Source organism: Sparus aurata, chromosome 21, assembly GCF_900880675.1.
Source record: "Sparus aurata chromosome 21, fSpaAur1.1, whole genome shotgun sequence".
Taxonomy (NCBI): Eukaryota; Metazoa; Chordata; class Actinopteri; order Spariformes; family Sparidae; genus Sparus; species Sparus aurata.
This window is the reverse complement of record NC_044207.1, coordinates 2,220,339-2,234,820: the sequence shown is the minus strand read 5'-3', so window position 1 is coordinate 2,234,820 and position 14,482 is coordinate 2,220,339. Positions and strand designations below refer to the sequence as shown.

The 14,482-nt window shown below is 40.4% G+C and overlaps 1 protein-coding gene and 1 long non-coding RNA gene across 6 annotated transcripts in view; one reads left to right on the top strand and one right to left on the bottom strand.

Annotated features, from left to right (window-relative positions):
* Window positions 1-7,042: 7,042 nt before the first annotated feature.
* LOC115572895 (uncharacterized) lies at window positions 7,043-7,466 on the top strand. Its single transcript, XR_003982182.1, has 2 exons — window positions 7,043-7,088; window positions 7,325-7,466. It is a non-coding gene; the product is annotated as an uncharacterized LOC115572895 (long non-coding RNA).
* A 670-nt stretch (window positions 7,467-8,136) lies between these two features.
* LOC115572877 (uncharacterized) overlaps window positions 8,137-14,482 on the bottom strand; it is a 45,893-nt gene continuing 39,547 nt past the window's right edge. For 4 of the 5 annotated variants that reach the window (XM_030403353.1, XM_030403349.1, XM_030403351.1 and 1 more), the window contains 2 exons: window positions 14,185-14,276; window positions 8,137-12,383 (listed from right to left, as the gene is read on the bottom strand). In XM_030403353.1, the coding sequence (XP_030259213.1) occupies window positions 12,291-12,383; window positions 14,185-14,276 (185 nt within the window). In that variant the 3' untranslated portion in view covers window positions 8,137-12,290. Of the gene's footprint in view, window positions 12,384-13,525; window positions 14,000-14,184; window positions 14,277-14,482 lie in introns of those variants that run through there. The other variant, XM_030403350.1, reaches the window with a different exon arrangement.

The window sequence follows — 14,482 nt, the reverse complement described above, 5'->3', positions numbered from 1 at the left end:
ATACATTAAGTGTTTGGTATAAGCTATGGTGATTGAGAGAGAGAGAGAGAGAGAGAGAGAGAGAGAGAGAGAGAGAGAGAGATGATAAAGGTGGAGTTCTTTTCTGCAATGATATAAAGAATTCATTGAATACACATTTAACCTATATCAAATCAGCTGACTCAAAGCTGCTGATAAATAAAGAATGCATATAGGTAACAATAAGTACAGTAATATCATAGCTTACCTTTTTCTTCATCAGAGTGGTGACTCTGGTCTTTGTATGTAGCTGGTCATGGGCTGATAATGGACCTGACTCCACATGCATCTCACTGGTTCCTTCTCCTGCTCTCTCTCTCCTCTCCTCCTGTCTCTGTCCCCTCAACCTCTTCATCTCTCTCTCCTGTCTCATCCTCTGTTGAATTTTTAAAATCAAGTATCAAGTAAGTCTAAGTATACTACTGAGTCATGACCTAATATTGTAATGCCATGTTTAGTCACATTTCTACTTATCCATCCAAATATCCAAATAATATTATTGATGGATAATTCATACTGTGACTGAACATGGCCTTAAAATATTCTGTATAGTCCCGCAGTCACATCGTGACCGTGTTTACTTTCGTTTATAATGAAGAGAAACTTAAGGGAAAAAAATACAGAGGACATGACCTCGGTGTCCTCAATAGTGGCTACAGCCCTGCACACACACACACACGGCGCTTCTCAACACAGATTCAAAATTATGCACATTTTGGCCCCACGGCAAAAAGTGACAAATTATAGTCCTAATAATTGCATGAATGCTTGCAGTATAGACGTATGGCATTGCAAATAGGAGACGGCGCTGCTTCTCTCCTCTCTCATATAGGCACTGCCACCTCACACAGGCTTCAAATCCTGCCGTGACCGTGCCCGCCGTGACACAATAAATATTTTATTAATATTTGTGAATTGCAGTATGTATTATTACTTTATTCGAAGCTATACAATGGCGAAAATTATAACAGAGGCAATGTTGAGTTTGATCCGAGTCGAAGCTAAACTGCAACAGAGACGAACGGAGCGGAGAAATGAATGAGCAATGCTAGTCTAGATATGCTAGCTATCTGTGTAAAGGTTAGGAAGCTATCAATTATACATTCCTATTCCTTCATATCAAGTTCTCTCTGTGTTATAACATTGATACTGTAACTTAATCGAATGGGCTGGGTCTGCCTGTTTTACAAGAATCTAGTTTGCTACCAGTTAGCTTGTTTATTAGCGAACCACACAGTTAGCCTACAGTTACAGTTACTTGAACAACCTTAAAGGAAAACGTCAACCTTATTGGGTATTGATGAGGCAATGACAGAAAATCAGACTTTACAATTAACCTTTACTAAGTATACATTTATAATATTTTAATATGTACATACCTCAGTGTTGATCCTGCTTTTAAAGTGGGGTTCTCTTCTGGGTAGAAATTCCCGCTGTTTGTGCAGTGTTTTGGCTTTACAGAAATATGCCAAAACACATCCGAAACACATCCATATATGGAATCAGATGTTGCCGCTCTTTACTCAATCTTTTGGCTTGCCATAAACATGCCATACCATCCCTAATACTTGATCTCGCTCTTTGCCCAGTCTTTTGGTTTACCAGACAAATGCCATAACTCAGCCATATATTGCTGGCACCTACTTATCTATTATGGACAACCTTAATCATACCACAGTTAACCCAAAACTTTCTTAATGCCAAAAGGAAGCCAAAAATGCCAAATGAATGTCATAATACAGCCAAAATATTTGCTATTTACAGACCAGGCGTTTATTTGGGACCAGGTGGCAATTTGGGACAGGCGTTTAAGTCCTTCCTCTCAAAAAAAAGGATGGAAATGTCACAAACTTCGCCAGCTTCTCTGTGAATTCTCTGGCATCTTTCTGCAAGTGAAGTTGTTGTGGCGGAGGAAACGATTCAGCCAACCAGCACTCGCGGCAAACTCCTCATCTCTGCTGTCACTCGTACATTTGTTTCTCCATCACCCTGATCATTTTGCGGGACACTCTCTCGTGACGTGCCCGTTTGCTGATAACTCATTCCCGCATGTTTATCTCAGGCTCCTCACTAGCCTTCTTCCTCCCTCCAGCAGGCAGCCTGGCCCTGTTGCTGTCCTCCTCGGACAGACGCTGAAGCTCAGTTTGATTTTTTTGCCAGTTTCTCATTATCTTGAGGTCGACAGAGAAACGTCTAGCGGCTGCTTCCCCCGAGTTTTCCTCAAGAAGAAAAACCTGCAGTGTGTCACACAGCGGTGAGGTTTTGTCTTGACTCGGGTGTTTTGTCTTGTGAACTTTCTGTTTTATTTTGAAAATTCTAACTCTCCTCTCGTTTCATGTCACTTGCCCTTCCTCATGTGTCTCCAGTCTGACGTCTCCCCTGATCCCTGATTGTCTCCACCTGTTCCCCATTATCCTTCTGTGTATTCAAGTCCGCGTCTCCCCTTGTCTTGTGCCAAAGTGTCTCATCCGTCGTGCACCCAAGCCCTTCGTCCTTGTTCAAGTCAAAGTCTAAGTATTTAATTCATTGTTGTTTTTTTCTGGGTTAGGATAGGGTAATGTTTGTAAGAAAGGGTAATTTATCTCCTTTCTTACAAACATATTACACAATTAAAAGCGACCTTCCTCCACGTATCGGCCATCTTTAATTGATCCCTATTAGAGTTTAGATTCTCTGCCCGAGCCCGACCCGACTATCCTCGGGCCAGGCCCTTGATCAAGCATTTGTGTTTTGTATTTTTTTAATAACTCAAATAATGACTGTATTTCCAGCTACAAAACGCGCATATCTCTCCTCCCTCCATGTTGTTTGTGTCACTGCATGGTCTAACACGTGAGTGAGTTCTCCTCCTGCTGAAAACGTGACTTGTTGCACACGTGACATCACTTCCTGAGACGCAAGAAGAAAGCAAAAATATATATTTTTACTAAGGAAAATGACAAAAATAATACTAACACACAGTGACTTGAATAAGTACCTTAATCTGATTACTGGTTTGCAAATATTAACGCGTTAGATTTGTCGTTATTGAAAAAAGTGGTCAGCTCATAATTACAGTTAATGTGGGGCTTGATTTTGTGAGCCTGATCTAAACTCTAATCCCTATACGCGAACATGGTCAGCAATCAACATTTCCAGCGCCATCTTGGAACGAATGTTTGGTAGGAACCAAAATTACGCGGGTTGTTCTCTGGGACGGACCTGACCGACGACAGCAGAACAAGATATCCCCATTGGTTATCGCATGGCTTTTCCACCTTTTCCACCAAGACGCGTCATAGCTCATTACATGAAGTTGGAGGATTTTAAACTTTTTTTTCCCCTCCTAATCCGCCTATTCCACCCACCTCCACCTTTTCCACCTTTCTCTCCTTGCCGCCTGGCTCCCAATACACAATGAATGACTTCCGGGATCATTTACCTCTTTATGCGCCTTTGGTCTGAACGTACAGTTAGAGTAGTTTTGTTTTATAGCCCAAGTGCTTACCTCCTTTGGGAGTGATTTTGTGTTGTACTTTTGACAGCCTCAACCTTATTCAGAGAAGCATGTTGTAGTCTTTTTGTTTTCTCTTAGTGAGTGTTTGTTTTTATTCCGTCTTGGAATTCCCATCGTTGGTGAGGTTTTGCTTTCTATGTTTTGTTTTCTTTTTGAGCCTTCTAGTTAGAAGATTGCCAGGATTAGAGTTTCACAGCCCATTCATTTGTCCCTCATTCCTGAGTCATTTGAAGCTTCAGAATAAAAGCCTGTGAATTTTTACTTGCTCTGCATCTGAGTCCTCATTCAACCCAGGTCTGACAGTGTCAGTGGTCACGTCTTTGATTTAAAAAATGATAATAAATTAGAATCGGCATTTATGTGGAACCGACAGTTATTTACCAAAATATACACCTGCACCCGGCCTTTGAAGGTGACCCTGCGGTTAATTGAAACCCGGCTATTATTTGGTAATATACGGTAGTTACCAAGCTAAGGCGCAGCAGAAAAAATAAATAAAAAAATAAAAATAAAATAAAAAACGGCCGTCCACAGGGTATATACAGCAGTTCTTAAGTTGAATGTAATACCTTTTAATACCCTTTTTAAAACCTTCATGATATCTTCTGTCATTTTGTTACTAAACTTTCTGAGTGAATAAGTGTAGTAATGCTTACAATTCAAATCAAGTACCTATTATTACTGGATACTTAGTTACTTTTTTGCCTAAATAAAAACACTGACCTATACACAATTATTTGTTATTTAATCCTAACCCACGACAAAAAATTATTTCATTGTTATGTGTAGGAAGAGTACACACCACTTCTCCGGGGCCGGTCCGGGGAGGCAATTTTGAAGAATAACCCTTTAAATAGTAAAGGATGAGTCGCCTGTTGCAGCTTTTGAATATGATGACAAGGATTTCAGTCACTCAACTTAAATGGTGACTTGTAGAAGCTCTTCTTTGAATGAAGTTCCATCGTGACGAATGAATGGACGACTTGCGGAGTGACATGAAGACACAGGCACAAAAAACGTTGACAGCGGTGGCCGGTCATCATGTTTACCAATACCTGACCTGTGCCTTGCGCACTCCCATCCAGGTGATATTCATTGTCTTTTTACAGACGTGGTAGTAAGCCTCTCGCCTGTCACCAACTACTAGCCTAAGCCAGTCTTTGAATCTAGAGTCCTCTAACCAGAGGTCCGAAAAATTATATTTTCCCATGACTTTGTCAATAGTAGCGAACTTTTGCAAACTTTTGGCAGCGATCCAGCCGTGTGCTATCCAGTTGTAGCATAGACTGAGGGCGCTAATAGTTTTACCGTGTCGCACACTGTCTGACGTCACATCATCGGTACCTCTCAGGTCCTACTTGCACATATAATTTATATAACTAAATTCACGCGATTTTTAGGAGATAGGCCTTCAACTCATAATTGGATAGTGGTTCGAAAATTTAATACCTCGTCAGATGACGTTTATTACTTTTTAATACTTTTTAATGGCCTTAATTTTTGCTAATTTCATTTACTACCTTTTAATACCTTTTACAACCCCGCGGACACCCTGGTCCATCGGCCCACCGGGAAAAATCCCGGTACTCCTGATGACCACTCCATCCCTGCAATAGCAGTTGGCTGTGCGTGTGTCCAAGCATGCACGTGTGCAATGCACACCAGCGTGTGCTTGTGTTTAGGGGCACAAAACAATATTTGCACCGGGGCCTATCACCATGATGTTACGCTACTGCCTCCACCTCCACCACCACCAGCAAGCACCACAATGGAAAAATACCATCTTTGTATCACAAAGCTATGTGAATGCAATGACATGGTGTTCATCCACTGATGAATTTGTTTCTACCATTTGTAAGGTGAGAGTGAAGAACGAGCAGTGGTGGAGAAAGTTAGTTACTGAGTTCTTCTTGTAATCTACAGAGCAGGTATTACAGCAAAGTTCATGTTTAGTAATATTGGTATCTGTTAAGATGGGGAATAGACTATTGTATGAAGTAACTACTCTATTTCAGTGTTTTAAACATGCAATCAGTACAACAAATGCAAATACAGTGGTCCTATATTTCTCCATACATATATTGAATCCAGTGTCTGCCTTAAAGGGTCAAAAGTCAAATAATTGGTCATCATTTTTGAACAATGAAAATTACTTCAGGAAAACAAATTTAATGAGAAGTGAAGTAGGAGTCTGTGTTCAGCACTGACAGATGTCACTTTTATAGAGGCGCTTAAATAATACAGAGTGAAATACACACCTTTATGCAGTATTTTTTTTTTTTGGCTTATTCGCCATGGATTATGATTGATGGTTGTATTTATAATCATATGTACTGTATCTTAAAACTAAAGAATCCAACCTGAACACCTGCGAGGCCATATCTTACAACTTCCTGTAGTGTGAGTCAATGTAATCATGTCTGTTATCACATTGAGCTTTTTAGCAAAGTACATGTTGAGTCAGCTAGAGCTGAAGAGCACACTGCTGCACTCATGACAGTGTGTGTGTGTGTGTGTGTGTGTGTGTGTGTGTGTGTGTGTGTGTGTGTGTGTGTCAGCTACAAAGGAGTGTCTGCGTCTCTGCTGTGATCCCAGACTGACCACAACAACCAGTTCATGGTCAGCCTGCTGCTCTGCCTCCACTGCTGCCTTCATATGTCAGAACCTCTTCCTCATTCCAGTGATAACATGATTGTGTCCTCTCTCAATGGTGCTGCTTCATCCACTGTCTCTGCCCAACATCTCAAACGGTCAAACATGTTCAATATACCTCCACTTGTTTTTCTAATGTCGATGCCTGGGTTTCTTTGTACCTCAGTCTTTTCTTCTTTTGTAAGACAGCCATTCTCCTGAAACATCTGACTCATTGTCGTCCTCACATTGGCCCTCATTTATCAAACGAACGTACGACAGAAAAACGTGCGTACGACCATTTCCACGCAAACTTCGGCATTTATCAATCTGAACGTGAGCGGGAGCTACGATCAAATCTCACGTCAGGTCTGAGATCGTGTACGCAAATTTGAGTCTGTGGATTTGCGGTGCAGCACAGCAAAATCTGGCTGAGTCTGAAAATAACAAACCTCAGCTGTCATTAAGCATAAGCAGTCACATATTTAGATCAGATCAAAACGGGTTCTTAAAACGAATAAAACAAAAAAAAAATTTTAAAAGCCCACATTCGTACTGAAAGGCTACCACTTTTTTGTAATATAAAATATGATAGGCTACGCGACAACTAATTAATGGAATACCTAATAACCCTGCTACAGAGCAGGAACGCAGACACAGTGCGCACACACGCACACGGGTCACAGTGGAGCTGCTTCGGGTTGCTGAAGGGCAGGTGGCTCCGTCTCGGACCAGCAGGGGGAACGCTGCTGTATACCCGGAGAAAGTGTGCGATATCATTTTGGCCTGTCAAGTTTTGCACAACATTGTATTAGTGAATGGAGTGAGTGCCTTTGATGTGCCGGCGCAGCCAGATGAGCCAATGCCCATGGAACCGTGGCCAGCACAGCCTCCACTGGGGGCTATACGGAGGAGACAGGACCTCATTCATCACCTTTAAAACGTAAAGTATACCTTCAACTCTTGCAAATGCTCTGCAGTATTTAATCAGTAATGTGAATTATTGGTGGAATTGGCTAAAGGCATAATAAACACAGAAAATTGACAACATATAGTCATTTTTAGACTTTATTAAGGCTTTTTTAGAGTTTCATTAATTTCTTTTAATTTGTTATTTGTTGCCTCATGTGCGCCGACAACTGAGGCCAATAAACTGCATATTTCTGTGTGTCTGTCCAGGATCTCTGCCGTGATGATATTTGGTCTGGGAGCAGCACCGGGGCCAGAGGGCACGCACTCTGGGGAGGAGACCTCGCCGACATGATGCTGGTGTCTGGCTGTGAAGCATTTAAAAATACAATAAAAATGTATACCCATGTAACATGTATAGGCCTAATTATGTGTAGGAAATGTGAACAGTCAGAGTTTGATAGATTTTACAATGCAAGCAAAAGGGGGTTGTTAGTTACCATTCTGCTCTGGCTCTGACGCGACTGCGTCTGCGTCACCTCAGCCGGAGTCCGTTCCTCTGGCAACGCTGTTGACTGCCTCCGTTATTCTCTTCCATACAGCGTTTTTATGACCTCCTTTAATTCCATTTTTCAGACTGCCAAAACGCAAATCTTTATTTTGCTCCACCTCGGATGTCAGGATGCCGAGCTCCATCTCGAAAAAGTTTATTTTCTTGCCAGTGTTTCTTCTCTCCATGTTTGACCTCAGTGGGCGAGGCCTCCGAACCAGGAATATTTAAGGGCGTAACATGTTAATGACGATCGAATTCAGCCGCCGCATTTATCAAGACCCGCTCATTCGTACGCTGAGATTGGTCAGATACGAATGTTTTATAAATCACACGTGTGTCCTGTCGTACGACCAATTCTGCGCTCAGATCTGCGCCCGTTTTCACGCAAGATTGATAAATGAGGGCCATCCTCACAAGTAATAAGTAATGGTTTCAGGAACAGAACCCACAAAATGATATCATATCGACAGATGTTTGCGCTGACCATCAAAATGGTGGCTGACAAATAAACCAACTATAGCACACACAGTAGGTTTAAGAATTCACACACTTTATTAAAGACATCATCAGCAGAACATTAATTTGGCAATACTAAATGACTGAAACTCAAGGCAAACAGACTAAGAAATAAACAGAATCAGAATACATGACACTAGCGAGGAAAGGCTTTAATAGTGAGGGCAGCTGTTGACGTGAGTCTATACAGAATATTCTTGGTGTTTATTCAACTAGCATGTGGTGTGACACATGTGTTGCCTCTGTATTCACTGAGGAGTGGAATGAACATAATCAGAAATGTTAAAAAACTTTATGGCTAAATGAACTTTCTTCTTAAAACTAAACACAGAGTTATGGAGTATTAAAGTTCCTTAATTCAACTGATACAAAAGCTTCACTCAGACTCAAAGAGGTGTGGCAGTGGATACAAACTGGGTGAGTATAATGTGCTGTCATACAGCGTATCTAACAAAGTGACATAATGACATTCTGTACTTTAAACCTGCCCTGATTTTCACATAGCAGTTATTATTGTGCATTCAATACATCTCAGACTCTCATGTGACCTCACAGCTCCAAGTTCTTCGAGGATATGATCAGATTTTTTCTAGTCTGCCTTCAAATAATACTTACAAGCTGTGTACAGTGAAACAGTTACTGTTAGCTGTAATCATTTCTCATCTCCAGTCTTCTGAATTCTGAATTCTGCAGACTTTCAGTCAGGATCACGGCTGGAAGCGGTAAAACAACATCTGCTTATTAGGTTTTTATCATAACTTACGACTAAATAAGTCATAATTAAGAAACAATAACAAACTCTTGCTACTGGCTCACCCTCAATCTTGCCCTGTCATTTAAAGGACAGATTTCAAAGGTCCATATTAGTTTGCTATGAGCTTCTTGGAATTAATGTGCTTTAAGAGCTTATCCAACAATCTGTTTTGTGATAGATTCAGGAATGTATTGCCATTAGGAGAAATCACTGGTTAGCATGCTAACTTCAATAGACATGTCCACAACACAGCATTGTTGATTCCTCATACTCAGTTTAAAATGTCAGTTAATTCTCTGAATGTTTTAAAACTAAAATTCAGGAACGATTGAACAAACTGAATCCTTTCACCTGAACTAAGCATGTTGACTTTTCATATCAAATCTCTGTCAGTGTATTTGCACTAGAGCATGACCATTTTACAGCCAGCATGAAGAGGAAGAAGAAGGAAATAGACTGACTCTTCGTTAATTCAAATATATAAAATGTAGTATTTTTTGAAGATAAACTTGAAAAAATGAAACCTAGCCTCTCAAGCAGAGTAAAGATATACACAGGCTACATGGTATGTACTGACACAGCTTCAGGTTGCAGTGACTCACAGCAGTAGTGAGTTAGCTACATTGGTAGTGTTATCCTTCTGTACTGCACATCAAAGCTTATAGCGCAATATATCGCCTGGTATTATTTCACCCTTGCAGTTAAAATCATCCCATTTCTGAGTTGACTTGAATGCACCTTTACTCCACAGCTGAGTCAGGATGAGTTAACAGGGAAAACCAGTGAGTGAGCCACAGAAACCAAACTAAAGTGAGTTTTGACAAGGTAATGTATGAAGGACAGATTACTATAAAACAAACTTGTACACACCACACATGAAAGTCATCTCCTAAAAAATATGGCAGACTTCAAATAGTCATTCTGACACAATATGTTATAAACCTTTGACAAAGAAAAGCTTTAAAGATTCATAAGCATTGCTCAATTCAGAAATATATGCAGCAAAAATACAATACAATAGATATCTTCTTAGGAATCAAGACAGGACATAAAAATATGTAGAAATCTTCACTTCAGGATAAGAATAACTGATTAATTCATAAGTTGTTTTACTAAAGCTGCAGAGCCACTGTAAGGAAGAGTTAGGCCGGTTGTATCAGAAAAAAAATTGTATGTCCTCGACTATATGCAATATGCTAATGCTGCCAAAGCTTAAACAGTGGGCTGCTAATGTGTGCTAATGACATCCATGAAACCACCACGGTGACGTAAAAGCTAATTTAAAAGGTGTTTTCAGACTTCATGTGAATTTCCTCCTCAAGTAATTCACATACATGTGAGTGTTTTACAGCCTCTTTATTCAACCCGAACATGGAACGTAACCACTGTAAAAACATTACCTGGAAGCTGACCACTAATGGAGGCTGGTCACAGACTGCATGCTGCATGCCTGTCGTGTCAGCTGAAAAAGTTTCTCTCCTTTTGCCCCGACGGTGGCTCCATAATGGATCTTCTCCATTACATAATCTTTTCCTCGGTTTGCATTCACTTTGTATTAAGTCTGAACACGTGGCTTCTTAGATCCCATTCTCTCTGGCCTCCATATTGGACGTTTTTTAAAACAGCTTTGTACTTTGTACTGTGACTGTTCTATTTTTAATACAATATCAGAGCTTGTTGGTGCTGCCTGACAAATACTTCCTCCACTGAATGTTTCTTATGATAGAGGTTATAAAACAGAGTTAGCAAACCTAGCATTGTGTTAGGTAGCCAGCTGATTGTTTCAAGGTCCTTTATTATGTGTCCTGACAGCTCGCTTAAAGGCACACTTTTTGAACTGACTGAGCATTTTGATGCTTTAACAGGAATTATTTAACATCTATAGCTGCTTTATAATGAAATAGACATGGAAATCTGAAAATGAGCTCAGGTTGGTTTTATGTAGAACATCAACACCTTTTTTTTTAAATGTCCATGCCCTATGATGTACACCTCCATGAGTATAGAAAACTAGCAAGTCTTGCAACTTTCAGATTCCAATATCCTCAAAAAAATGTACACATTTTTTGCTCTTCTGACTTTGTTTATAAGAAGCCCAAAAAACTGAACCCTCATCTGGAAAACTATCTGGGGTAAAGGCGACCTCGTCTGAGAGGCAAAAGTGTCTGTGACACAAATAGTGATCAGTTAGCAGCTCGCACTGTTAAGCCAACATGGCTAACACAGAAACCTGGGACATCCACGCTCTTGAACAATGGCTAATCATAACATTCCACTAAGGCGGTGATTTGGATTGGAAGTCTGGATTGGCACATTTAAAGGGGCTCTATGTAACAAATTTTAACAATTTACATGTCTTAATCATTTTTTTATTGGCCATATGTGAGCAAATTTTAACATGATGTGAAAAATGAGACCCTCCGCGACTGTGGATTACTATTTGGAGGACTCAGGTCAGATTTTCCCTGACAGTCCAAAAGGATGTGACTTTGGGCATGTTCACGGGGTGCCTTGTCTCAGTGTCTCTCTCTACTCTGCTAACAGAGAGCAACAGAAGCTAACGTAAGTTTAGAAATGCCAACATAAACTAATGAGTGACCTCAAGCACAACACCTGTGTTCCACAGAGCCCCTTTAAAACACAAGAATGAAACACATCATGCTCAATTATTTTTGCATATACCTTCTCAAACCTCTGCTATGCATAGCTACAACACTGAATGCAAATGAATGCTGTATGCTGTCTGTAAAATACACACTAAATTAATATCAGAAATTAAAATGTGAGTTTGAAAATCACTGCATTACAGACAGTCATACAAATCAATACATAACAATAAACAGTTGGTACTATAGTTGATTAACATCTAGAAATCAAAGTGCGGTAAATATTAAAGGAGAATATAGCCGATTTTGACCTCCGAAGAGTATATAAAATATAGGCCACATGTCAAAAACATTGCTATTACTGTGATTGTGATGTCATACTTTCTTTATTGTGACACACTTCCGAGGAATGTGTGTGTGTGTGTGTGTGTGTGTGTGTGTGTGTGTGAGGAAGAAGTCTAAACTGTGACCTGGCGGCCAGTTCTGTTGTGTCATGGATCATACTGTTTCAAGCATCATGCAAAAGAGTAGTTTGGCCTGAAAGCAAGACTTCAGAACTTTTGGGAACCCAAACTAGATAAATGATCTCAATCTTTGAAACCAGGCTTGATGAAAGAAACAGTTCTCTTCTCATGTGGCCTCCCATAAACAGCAGATTGTGGAACTACTTCTCAGCCATAGTTTTGACAAACATTGCAGAAGACAGTGGCTGCTGACAGAATGTGACTGTATGAGTTTTCTAGACAGAGGGTGAAAAAAGATTTCATTTTGGCTTTCAAAAGGTTAACAGCTGGGTGCTGTTGTTGCTCACTCCTTCTTCTGATTGGCCAACAGGGAGGCCTCCCATCGCTGTGCCATGGTGTTCTGTCGTCGTGGCACAGAAGAGAGAGAAGGGGGGAACTGGAGGGAGGGGGAGATTCAGCTAAACCACTGAAACCAACATGGATGGATGGGTGAACGGTTTCATAGATGGATGGATGTGGCAAAACAGGGAATGGACAGAGGGCGGGATGGTTGGAAGGATTATTGGATGGTTGAATGCAAGCGTGATGGGCATTGATAAAATGAGTTATGAATACGATTTGCTAAATTGTGAACTGTGAAATTAAAAATTAATCAGTCCAGCTGATTAACAAATCAGGAAAGCAACAGATGAGTGAATGAGTAAAGGGTGAAAATCAATTACCCAACATCAAGATTAAACATGAATATGGTTTTCATGCGGTGCACTGATACATAAAGCAAGCCAACACAGTGTCATACAGCTGCAGTTTAACAGTTAACTTTGGAAGCTCATAGGGGACTTTATGAAAATGAGTAACTGCATTTTCATTACACATACATGTGTGAAAATGATAATGCTATTGTGGAATTAAATGTACATTTTCAGGTTAACATTATTAGTGTTAGATTGAGGGTGTTCAAAAGACTTTAGAGAAGTTTCCCGAAGGTCTATGCATACAGGGTGTTGTCCCCTTGGACTAGCTTTTGAACTGTGATATTAGGATCTATAAATAAACTTATTCATATCAAGTTTATTTATAGATCCTAATATCACAGTCCCATCTGCTGTGGCTGATTTCTCCACCAACGAAATGTTTTTCCAAAACCTGGTCACTAGAGGGCATGTAAGTTTGTTAATCTGTGTAGCCTAGTTTCTCTGAGTCTAGAAACGGTGTATGACTTTAGATATTGAGTGTCAGAAAAACTTGGAGAAACATCACAGTTACGCAGAGGCAATAACTTCAAATGCAATCGCCTGTCTGCAGCAAAGTTTACATTATAACAGCAGCAAGCAAATTTAGAAAGTATCCAACCTAGAAAATCCCTCTTCCTCCCTTCAGAGCCACTCTCCAAAACACATGAATGTGCACTGCCTGATTTTAGACTGCCTCTTAGCCCTTGCTGTGTCAAGTTAGGAGATGTGCAAGAGGCGCTACATTCAACAAGCTGACTGAGCTTTTCTCGTAAAAAAAATACATTGAAAGCCAGTCATTTAAAAAAAAGCAAAGTGGTCGTCATGAATGCTGTCGCAGCAGCTGTTTAATTGAGCTGAGGCGCTGTGTTGCTTTGAGCTACTGAGTTATCAAGCTGCTGAGAAGCAGAGGGCTTGGTACTGTGAGGGCAACACATTGTTGCCATCACAGACTGTACCTAACCACCTCACATACAAGAAAACACCTTACATTATCATGATGAACATAAACAACCTACAGTGCTATTGTTATGCATAGCTGTATTAGTATTGAGAGATTCTGGCTACACTTTCTCTGCCATTTTTTGTGCCACTAGCTCGCTAATAGCTATCGCTAATAGCTAATGGATTCATTCACAGTGCCCAAGCCTCATGATAGATTCTGGTCATGCACAACGAATGCAAGGGCAGAGTGCACACAGTAGAACAGTACGTAGGTAGATGAGCAGGAAGACTGTCCAAACATTTAATTTGATCTGACTGACCCATCGGGCAGGCTGTGGAACCCACAGGCTCTTGACTTTTTCCGTTTTTACGATTCCTGATGCAATGAAAAGAGATTTTTCTGAAGGTAAAACAAAAATTGCTTCTAAAAGAACTTTCCACGCCTAGTTTTAACTCAGTATAGATATAGGTTTTCTTCGATAGAAGCAGCAGCAGGGAACTCCAGATCAATAGAAAGATAGTTTAGTGTGTTTGTGTGTGTATGTGCAAGTGTCAGCCAACCTTGTGGTCACAAGACAAACTGGATCGTTCCATTTTGCGGGTCCTAGAGGGAGACGATGGGGAGGATACACATCTGTCTGAAACCTCTGGCACTGCCATAAAAACAAAGAGCATTTTATCACATGGGGAGAGATAATCTTCATATTATTATTCAATAAGAAGAAAGAAGAATTAGAAGAAGAAGAAGAAGAAGAAGAAGAGGAACTACAACAACAACAACAAAAATGTTTTCTAGTTCAGTTTGGTTGGCTGGTGCAAAGTTAAATACTCCACCACCTCTTCAGAAAGTTTAGAAAGT